Source organism: Primulina eburnea, chromosome 13 (assembly GCF_022965805.1).
Source record: "Primulina eburnea isolate SZY01 chromosome 13, ASM2296580v1, whole genome shotgun sequence".
NCBI lineage: Eukaryota > Viridiplantae > Streptophyta > Magnoliopsida > Lamiales > Gesneriaceae > Primulina > Primulina eburnea.
In genome coordinates, this window is record NC_133113.1 from 4,889,390 (window position 1) to 4,900,054 (window position 10,665).

Below are 10,665 nucleotides of genomic sequence, written 5' to 3' on the forward strand. Positions count from 1 at the left end.
CGTGCGTCGGTTAGGTTCGTGTATAAGGGTCCTAATAGGGTCTAGTCATGGTCCTAGATGGCTGTTACTATACCTGGTGCGAGGAGAAGGGTTGTAGAGGCTAGGCTTGGGCGCGCAAGCCATGTAGGGCTCGGGTTTGGGGGTTGTGGGTGCAAGGCTCTATAAGCTCAGTTCAGCAAGGTCCCTAGGGGTCGTTCAAGGTCGTAGGAGGGTTGATTAGGGTCTAGATATGTTGGTTAAGTGCTAGGATCGAAGGGCTTGAACTTGGCTAGGGCTAGGGCAAGGGTTTTGGTTCGAAAATAGGGCAAAATTTCAGTAGGTGTCTAGGATTTTTCAAGGGTCTTAAATGGATTGATTTGTGATGGAAAGGGTTAGTAGGCGTTAATAAGCTATGGTTCAAGTTTGAGTCGATTCAAATTAAAATTGGGACGTAAGTTCAAGTTTTAAAACGAATTGAGAAATTAATCGAGAAGCTTAAATTTACGTCTAAAAAATGTTTATGGGTGTATTTAAGGTGTTATGTTAAGTTTGAATGGATTCGAGGCGTCATTTTAAGGTTCAAGGGTAAATTATGAAAGTTAAGGTTTCAGAGGCAAAACAGTCATTTTTACACCTGAAAAATTTTATACATCCTGGCACTATCCTGAATGCTGTAATGAATGTTTGAATTGTTATTTTGAAAGATTATTGGATTTCATTATGAAAAACGAGTTGCATGCTTGGTTTAAAAGAAAAATGTTATATGAATGAAATTTTATATATGATGGATATGATGAAAGGATTGAAGGAGGTGACTTGATTGTGACTAATATGAATACGAATACGAATACGAAAGGATATGATGATATATAAGATTAATGATCAGTTTATGGGTGAGAGTGTCGCAGATGTTGTGAGGGCCCGTTATCCTAATCACGATTTATTAACATGCAATCTTGATTAATCAGTAAACAGCGGAAAAGTGAGTTAAAAATTTGCGTTTGGGCCTATAAAAATTTCGGCATGACCTTCCTGTAAATAGGACATACCAAAAAATCAAATACTCAAAATAAACAACATGTGCCCTCAATAAACACAACAGCATACACACTTGCCAGCCAGACACGATCATGACATATACAAACCAAAATATCATAGAGCCGACAAGGCTCGATAATACCATAATACAATCCTCCAAGTATATACATATAATATCTGGGAGACAGCAACACTACGCAGTACCTAAATACCACTGAGCCCACTCTCAAGGAGCTCTGGTACTTCCTGAGGCTTCCTCTCGAGCGCCTGAGGTCGAACCACATGTACCACCTGTCATGTCCACACACAAAAGACACGACAGCCTCCTCTCGGGGGTCAGTAACCCCAGTACGAGACATCAAGAAACCACGATATATGACATAGAAATGCAATGATGCCATGCATGAATGCAATGCATGAATAGGTGCAAGATATCAGGATATCAGGAGTCAAATGATCGATATCAACAATCATACATATATGCTCGAGCTGGTCCACGAAGGCAGCGGACCGTGCCTGGGATATGGCCCAGCCTCGAAGCCAGCAACTACCTAAGCCGGACCGAATCAAGGTAGCCAAACATCTCCAGAACACCATAACACATCATACATATATAACGGATCTCAACCGAAATATAACTGGATCTCAATAACAGATAGGCTCAATATGATATGTTCAGTGGTATTGATGTGTCTAACTAAAATAAAATGTGTGTGAACAAAAGAAATATTTTATTTTATTTTGCACATCAATTACCAACTGATAATATGCAAGTCAGCATACAATATCACATAAATCAGCAAATAACAAATAAATCATACACAAGATCATCAGATGTCTCTGTCAGACATCGTGAAAAATAACTGATCTCTACGTACCTCAACTAATTTACCAGTAACTTAAATCCTCAAGAAAGTCCTGGAATTGTCAACTCAGACAAATCACCTGAATATTAATTTAAATGGTCTTATTATCATATTAAAATTCCAGAACCATTTAAATTCACTAAAAATCCAATTTCAACAATTTAGGCATTTTAAATTTCTAAAATTCCAATATTCGACTAAAATGCCTAAAATCAATCATTTCTATTTTATCGTCGCAAAATATTCTTTTTAGCTTTAAATGATGTTAAATTAACGATAAATTCTAGGTTCACCAGATTATACCTCCAACTTGCACAATTCCGGAACCTACAACAATAACCCAATAATTAATCAGTAATGATACAATATTGGAGTCGAAATTGAATTAAATCCACATAGACAATAATTCGCACCGAGACAGCTTATTCTTCCAATAACAGTTGCTAAACTCGAGCCTAAACCGAAGCCAACCGGCAACAGGCGGCAATCTCGCCAGAGAAGATGACCGGAATCACACAGAAAAACGGTAGGTTCTCGAAAATTTGCAAAATTGGTACCAAAAGAAAGCTTATAACATAAGGAACAAAACCCCTCAATCAATTTTCAGTTTTGAGCGGCGGAAGACGGCGAATTCAACAGTGAAACCGATGGCGTTTTTCGACGGGTTTTCGAAAAGTGACGAGAAACACTTCAATATGGGTACCAAAACGTATCTCTCGTCGAAAGCTTTCCAACCATATATTTACTTTATTTTTTTGATCACCGGTGCCGCCACAATCGGCTGTCGAAGGGGAAGCGGTGGTTTGAAGATTTGGTACGGGGAGAGAGATGAGGGAATTCGTGCGTGTTTATGGTGTAGTGTGTGAGAGAGAGTGTTATAATATATATATGGCAAAAACTTATGTGAGACGGTCTCACGGGTCGTAGTTGTGAGACGGATCTCTTATTTGGGTCACCCATGAAAAAGTATTACTTTTTATGCTAAGAGTATTACTTTTTATTGTGAATATGGGTAGGGTTGACCCGTCTCACGGATTATGACCCGTGAGACGGTCTCACATGAGACTCACTCTATATATATATATATATATATATATATATAGTGTAGTGTGTGAGAGAGAGTGTTATAATATATATATATATATATATATATATATATATATATATATATATATATATATATATTATTTGTGTTTATCCTTTGTTCTTTTGTGTTCGAAACTTGACCCGGTCTATTTTATTTCAACTTCCATGTGCTATAACATTTAAATATGCATAAACACACAATTTAATTATTAGGCTTAATTATTTTAAATTCCTCAATTTAAAATAATTAATCATAATTATCGCCAAATAACATGTAATTAAATCGGGTCATTACAGATGTCCCTGCCGTCTGGTACTATGGTTATGCGTAAGACTGATCAATTGACCAATAGCTAAAACGAAAGTCACAATTAATGATCTGCATTCAATAAATAGGGAAACATACACCTATATGATGAGAAGAAAGGTAGATGATGTAAGAAAAAATGTTTGAAGCTATGCACGTTCATGTTAAAGCTATTTATTAAAAGTATATTTTATTGTTGCATGCGAATGTATATGTACTACTTGTTATAGCGGTTAAAGTTGGCCGAGTCATTGGACTCTCTAGATGTGAATGATGAAGGTGAGCATGATTTTGATTATGTTGGGGACTTGATGGTTAAATTAGCTGGACTGATGGTGCACATAACCCGATGACCGATGCTAGTTTTTCGCACTTTTATGATGAAGATTACTATAAAGATTTTATGACTTTCATGCTTTTGAGTGGTTTTGAGAGGATTTAAGAGTTTTGTTATTTTGAAAAAAATGCTAGTTTTAGATTTGGTTGGACGATTTATGATTTTATGTATTGCACTGCGTTTTGGATTTTGAGTAAAATAGCTGGTGAGTTATTTTAAATGGTGCAAAGTATTTATATATGTATTTAAGTATATTCGGTCGAAAGTTTTTTTAAAAAAATTTCTAGTATATTTTAAAGAAAAACGAGTATTAGACGTTTTATTTTAAAACAACATACTTTTGAGGAGTTGATAGATTTATACTGAATTTTGCAGAATCTCAAATATATTTTGCATGACTTTTGTTGATATTTTATAAATTTTTCATAGAGTTTTATAGATTTTGAATTTTTTTACTTTTTTTCAACTAACATGAACATAAATAACTTTTATTTATTTAAAATATTTTTATCTAGCAATATAAATATTTTTTATTTAGTGATTTAATCTACCAAAGATAATAAATAAATCAGTATTAAATTTATTACAACTAAACTGCAATTATTCAAGTTAATTCAACATGAATTAATTAATATTTTAAAAAAATACTTAACAATATTTTCAATATTAATAAATACTAATACTTAAAATAATTTAATTTATTTTAAATAATTTTTTTATAAAAATATATCAATTTTTTTTTATAATATGTTTAACAAAAAAATAAAAAAAAAATTATTCGTACATGAAAATAGAGAATAATTATTTTACATATATGCATTTACTGTAACTTTATAAATTTTAATACATTTAAATTATTATAATTATCTTTATACATGTGTATTTAAAAAAAATAAAATAAATAATATTAATAATTTAAATTTTATGAGGTTTTGTGATTAAAACTCGAAAAATAAATAAACGATATCAATAATTTTGATTTAAAATTATTATAAGCAATAAAAAACATGTTTTTAAAAAGTTCGAAAATATATGAAAGAGAAAAGAATGAAAATCAGTTTTTATAGTGAGGAATTGCTCCAAAGATTCGAGATTTTTTTATATTATTTTAATAAAAATGTAATTGAGTATGTGAGTTTGAGATATTTTTTAATTAAATATTTATCCAAATAGTTAAGTTGAATCAAATTTATTTTTTAACATTTTATATTTGTACTTTAGATTTTAATTTTTGTACTTAATAAAATTGCATGAAATTATTAAAAGTCTATTGATATTTTAAATGGCAAAAACTTGTGTGAGACGGTCTCACGGGTCGTATTTTGTGAAACAGATATCTTATTTGAATCATCCATGAAAATATTACTTTTTATTGTGAATATCGATAGGGTTGACCCGTCTCACAGATAAGTAAAAATTTGTGTGAGACGATCTCACGGGTCGTAGTTGTGAGACGGATCTCTTATTTGAGTCATTCATGACAAAGTATTATTTTTTATACTAAGAGTATTATTTTTTATTGTGAATATGGGTAGAGTTGACCCGTCTCACAGATTAAGATCCGTGAGACGGTCTCATATGAGACTCACTCTACAGATAAAGATTCGTGAAACCGTTTTAGAATAAATCTCTTCATTTTAAATTTATCAAGACTTTTTCAAGAGTTTTTAAAAATAAAATCTGAATATCACTTTATTTTTTTAAACTTTACAAAATTTATATAAAATATATAAAAATTTAAATTGAATATCACTTCCAATCCAAGCGCATTATGAGCGAATATAGAATGCGATTGATTTCGCTTTATGCCGAGAGGGCTCCATTCTCCATCGGTTCATAAAAAAATCCTGAAAATTGTATATTTTATGGAAGAATCAAGCGAAGACGAAGATGCAAACTCCATATAGAACGCATATATGCACGTGTTCATTCTTTGTGTAGGCAAGATATCTACCGAAAATGGGGAAATTGACGTTTAGACGGAGGAAGAAGTCTGCTCTGCCGCCGACGACTGATGTGGCGAGGAATTCGATGATGGCCGCGGCGGCGGCGGCGAACAAGGCGGTGGTGAAGAAGAAAGCCGCAGGTGCACGCCTGTGGATGAGAATGGATCGTTGGGGGCAATCGGAGCTCATTGAATGTGATAAGAGCGTGATAATTAAAAGGGCTTCTATTCCCGCGAGGGATTTAAGGATTCTTGGGCCCATATTCTCTCATTCCTCCAGCATCCTCGGTAAAGCTCCCATATTTTGTTACAGATGTTTAGATTTGTTTGTTTGTACCTGTTTCTTGTGGGCCCTTGTAAGGAAGCATTATTTTTCTGAGGTTTTTGGGTGCTGTGGTTGTTTTCAGGTGTTTGCTTGCGGGTTTGTATGTAAATGTTTTTTTTATTAATTTGGTAATGCTGTGATTTGGCGTTTTAGACTTTCTTTTTCCTCGTAATTACCGATGAATTTGATGACTTGATATTGCTATTTTATTTTGTATGATGAATATCTGTTTTCCACCCTTGAATAATTTTCATCAAGAGGTAAATTGCTGGTTGCCTAAGCTTTTTATTTTACTTTTGGAGCAAATAAGTCAGTAAGAATTGTGTTTCAAGTGTTTTCAGAGATATCCTACTGGTTGACATTTTTATTCTGTGGTGGAAATGTATAGGGGCAGGAACGAGAGTCCGGGTAGAAAATATTGTTATATAATGAGTGGTCCGCAACAGTTTGATTTTATGGCCAACTTTGATTTGATATTCTTTTCTATATTGAACTTGGTGATGGTTGACTGTAGTCCAGGCATGATTTATGCTGACTGCTGAAGGTTGCATTTGGTCTCTTATAAGAAGGGTCAAGGTTTTTGTTTCTCATCAAAGGAAAAAAATGTCAAAGGTTGCATTTTGTTTCTAATCCAAAAAAATGTCAGAGGATGCATTATTTTGGTACTAAACAGTTTTGTTCTGCATCATGATGTCGTGGTGTTCATTCAATGTATTTCAGTGTTTAACCATAAATAATTTAATTATCGAGGTATACATTTTGTTTCCTTCTGAATTTTGTAACCTCGTAGACACTAGTATGGTTCCACTCATGAATAGTTGTAGCCAATCATTGAGTCTCCTCTTGGTCCTGCATCAGAAGTCTTCATTTGATTATCATTCGGGCCTCTTGTTGGCAAGCATATATGTTTAATGGATATTTTTGCACTAACAATATGTATTATGGAAGAATTACAAGGTTTGTTCTAATTTCTTTTACAGCTAGGGAGAAAGCCATGATTGTAAACTTGGAATATATAAGAGCAATAGTTACTGCTGAAGAAGTATTATTGCTTGAACCTCTTCGGCAGGAGGTTCTTCCATTTGTTGATCAGCTGAGGCGACAATTACCACATAAAAGCCCTTCTGAGCATGTGGCAGGCCAAATGATATCTCCATATAACGAATTGCAATCTCCCAAAACCGGACAGTGGTTAACTGTTCCCGAAGCCGCAGGAGGTTTGCAAGATGAACTTCCTTTTGAGTTCCAGGTTTTGGAAATAGCATTAGAGGTTGTTTGTACATATTTGGACTCCAGTGTGGCAGAACTTGAGAGGGATGCTTACCCTGCTTTGGATGATCTGGCTATACACGTGAGCACTAAGAATCTTGAACATGTGCGGAGTCTCAAAAGCAACCTCACTCGATTACTTGCACGTGTACAAAAGGTAAAGATATCTTCTTACTTTTTTCTTGTTATTTAATCAAGAATGTAGGAGATAATTTGAATCATAGCTGTTGCTATATATTCTATGTGGCACTTTGGTTGGAGATGCCAAACCTTTTCATATATGTGTGATAGAAGGCAGCTCATGCTAAGGATGTTATTTTTATGTCGTTCGTCTACCCGTTTTTTCGGGTTTTTGTTTTTGGGTTGAGTAATTTTTCCTTTTTCCTTTTTCCTTTTGTTCTTACATCCTGTTTACGTGCATCTATCCTTGAAACGGTGCTTAACTTCCATAAAGTTGCAATATATTTCTCAGAACTTATCAGTATGGGATTCCTCAAGACACTTGTGCAATTAGATAACGATGTAAATTCGCCTAATTATATGCAAGATCAGTTCGGTCTTTGAGGAAAGCTATTTGGCTTTTGGAAATAATTTTGTCAGGTTTCCTTTGCCTGGCTTGAAGAGATTACTTATAATGACACCTGGTATTTTTTCTCATTTTTTTGCTTTGTGCTATCATCACACCTTTTCTTTATCTATGCCGTTAATCCATCTTGTTTTGGAAAGTGATTTGTCTGTGGTTTTATCTCTTCTTCTTTGGTTCTTCATATGCCAGTAGGAATGACGGTACTTGGTTTACAATCTCCGACTTAATACAATCTCATAAACTGGTCTACGAACCAAAGAAGTTTATATTCTCAATGTCAATAATTTACCAAGGTTACTTTATAAATTAACTTTCTAACACTTTGAAGGATATTGTCCAGGGCGGCTATAGTTTCTTTTTCTAAGACTAATTCTTGTCTAGTGTCAAACACATGCTGGACATGTTTAAATGTGGACATTTTGTGAGTTATTGGAGTTGCAACAGTGTGAAAGAGGAAAAAGCTGAGCACACTGTCAAGCACTTTTCTGGAAGTAATTGGTGTTCTCGCAGATTTTATGAATTTTTTATCAGAAGAAAAATAGCATGAAAAATATGTTAAATTCATGTGGATTCTAGGCATGTGTTCGTTACAAGTTTTTAGCTTGAGATCTGCTCAAAGATGAATCATTTTCAACGGCTTTTTTTAACATCTTAGTCGTATGCTGATATTTGGTGCGGTATTGCATTATAGTTTCTCTCTTGATTTCTCTTTCTCCAAACATTAGTAATTTTATCGTATTAAAATTGAACAAACATGTCTGTGATAGGTGAGAGATGAAATCGAACATCTTTTAGATGACAATGAAGACATGGCTCAACTGTACTTAACACGGAAGTGGACACAGAATCAACAATCTGAGGCAATGACTGGAGCTATGGCACTAAATGGTGTTGTTCCTGCAGCACATCATCTCAGTCGGCTTAGCTTTACAAGAAGTGGTAGTTTGGTGAGCAACTATCAAAATGACCATGATGTGGAGGACCTAGAAATGTTGCTTGAAGCTTACTTCACACAACTGGATGGCACCCGAAACAAGATTCTCTCTGTCAGTATTTTCTTCTCATTATTAGTGTAGCAATCCCCTTTTAATTTTCTGGATTTATGACGACGTTATTTTCTTCTCAGTGACGTCCTTCTCATGTTCTCGACTGTTACTCGATTGACATTCTTGTCTTTCGTGTATATTAAACCTGCAGGTACGAGAGTATATTGATGACACGGAGGACTACGTTAACATCCAACTCGATAACCAAAGAAATGAACTCATTCAACTGCAGTTGACATTGACAATTGCTTCATTTGCCATAGCTGTGGAAACTCTTCTTGCTGGGATATTTGGAATGAATATTCCTTGCACATTGTATAACATGAATGGGATATTTGGTCGTGTTGTTGGATCCATGTCAGCTGCTTGCATAGTGCTGTTTTTTCTTGTTTTGTGGTATGCCAGATGGAAGAAGCTTATTGGGACTTGAACAACTGTATAAATACGTCGATTCCATCCGAAACAGTGAAAACAAGTATATTATGACCTTCTTGATCTTTTGTTTTGTTTTATTTCTTTGGGTGAATACTTTCTGTTGTCGCTAAACTTTTAGTTACTTGAGAGGGAGTAATTTAAAATGGACCAAAATAAATTTGAATATGAAGGTTCAAAACCTGGTCTTCACCTTTTAAATCTGAATCTACGCAATCTATCTATATCTATATACCTATAAAAGTGTGGATGAAGGGCATTGTTTTCCAATTGTGCAATGACATAATTAACTTTCTATTCACACTTCAAGATTAGAATGTAACTCCTACATTAATTTTATCAAATAACTCATCTTTATACTACATTTAAATATTTTATCCTTTTAATTCTCTCTACATGTTTTCCTAATGATTTTATTGTAATTTTGTAATTAAATTTTTATTGCAATTTCTAATTAAGTAATAAATTATAATATCACAACAATATATATGAACGTCTACTTCTTTTGTTATATTTCAAATTTTAATGTTTAAAATCATACTATATATATATATATACCTATAAAAGTGTGGATGAAGGGCATTGTTTTCCAATTGTGCAATGACATAATTAACCTTCTATTCACACTTCAAGATTAGAATGTAACTCCTACATTAATTTTATCAAATAACTCATCTTTATACTACATTTAAATATTTTATCCTTTTAATTCTCTCTACATGTTTTTCCAATGATTTTATTGTAATTTTGTAATTATATTTTTATTGCAATTTTTAATTAAGTAATAAATTATAATATCACAACAATATATATGAACGTCTACTTCTTTTGTTATATTTCAAATTTTAATGTTTAAAATCATATAGTTTCAAATCTATATTTAATAATTATTATATGAGTTTATATGATATTTACCATATAATCTTATTTGAATGTGCGTTTTTTTACATATATTGATTTATTTATTATCTTAAAACTTATTTAACAAGAAATTAACAGTCATCTTAGTCTACAAAAGATCGATATATAGAATTTATTATCCATGATATATAGAATTGTAAAAATAAAAAGTAAAAAAAAAATTAAGAGGTTAAATTAATATACGTGGTGCATACTAGAAAATCATACTAATAGTTTAAAATCTATATCTAATAATTATTAAATGATTTTATTTGATCTTTACCATATAATCTTATTTGAATGTGCATTTTTTTACATATGTTGATTTATTTATTATTTTAAAACTTATTTAACAAGAAAATAATAGTTATCAATATTAGTCTACCAAAGATCGATATATAGAATTTATTATCCATGATATATAAGTGTACAAATAAAAAGTAAAAAAATTCTTTAGGAGGTTAGATTAAATATTATGAATTATATTTTGCTATCAATATTACTATTTCATTTGTTTTAATATTGTTTTTATAAGTTAATCATTTGTTT

At 32.6% G+C, this 10,665-nt stretch overlaps 1 protein-coding gene and 1 long non-coding RNA gene across 2 annotated transcripts; one reads left to right on the forward strand and one right to left on the reverse strand.

Annotated features, from left to right (window-relative positions):
* Window positions 1-898: 898 nt before the first annotated feature.
* LOC140809591 (uncharacterized) lies at window positions 899-2,968 on the reverse strand. Its single transcript, XR_012113137.1, has 3 exons — window positions 2,297-2,968; window positions 2,187-2,210; window positions 899-1,962 (listed from the first exon to the last, which is right to left on the reverse strand). It is a non-coding gene; the product is annotated as an uncharacterized lncRNA (long non-coding RNA).
* Window positions 2,969-5,383: 2,415 nt separating this feature from the next.
* On the forward strand, window positions 5,384-9,296 carry LOC140809657 (magnesium transporter MRS2-4-like). The gene is made up of 4 exons (XM_073167355.1): window positions 5,384-5,846; window positions 6,864-7,309; window positions 8,506-8,784; window positions 8,936-9,296. The coding sequence occupies exons 1-4, from the start codon at window positions 5,573-5,575 to the stop codon at window positions 9,212-9,214; spliced, it is 1,278 nt and encodes a 425-aa protein (XP_073023456.1). The 5' UTR covers window positions 5,384-5,572; the 3' UTR covers window positions 9,215-9,296.
* The last annotated feature ends 1,369 nt before the right edge of the window (window positions 9,297-10,665 follow it).

Excerpts from the sequence above, each read along its gene's own strand:
- LOC140809657 (XM_073167355.1), top strand. The coding sequence starts at position 5,573 with ATGGGGAAATTGACGTTTAGACGGAGGAAGAAGTCTGCTCTGCCGCCG. Across the intron at positions 5,847-6,863 it reads TCATTCCTCCAGCATCCTCG|CTAGGGAGAAAGCCATGATT; the intron begins GTAAAGCTCCCA and ends TTTCTTTTACAG. Across the intron at positions 7,310-8,505 it reads TACTTGCACGTGTACAAAAG|GTGAGAGATGAAATCGAACA; the intron begins GTAAAGATATCT and ends TGTCTGTGATAG.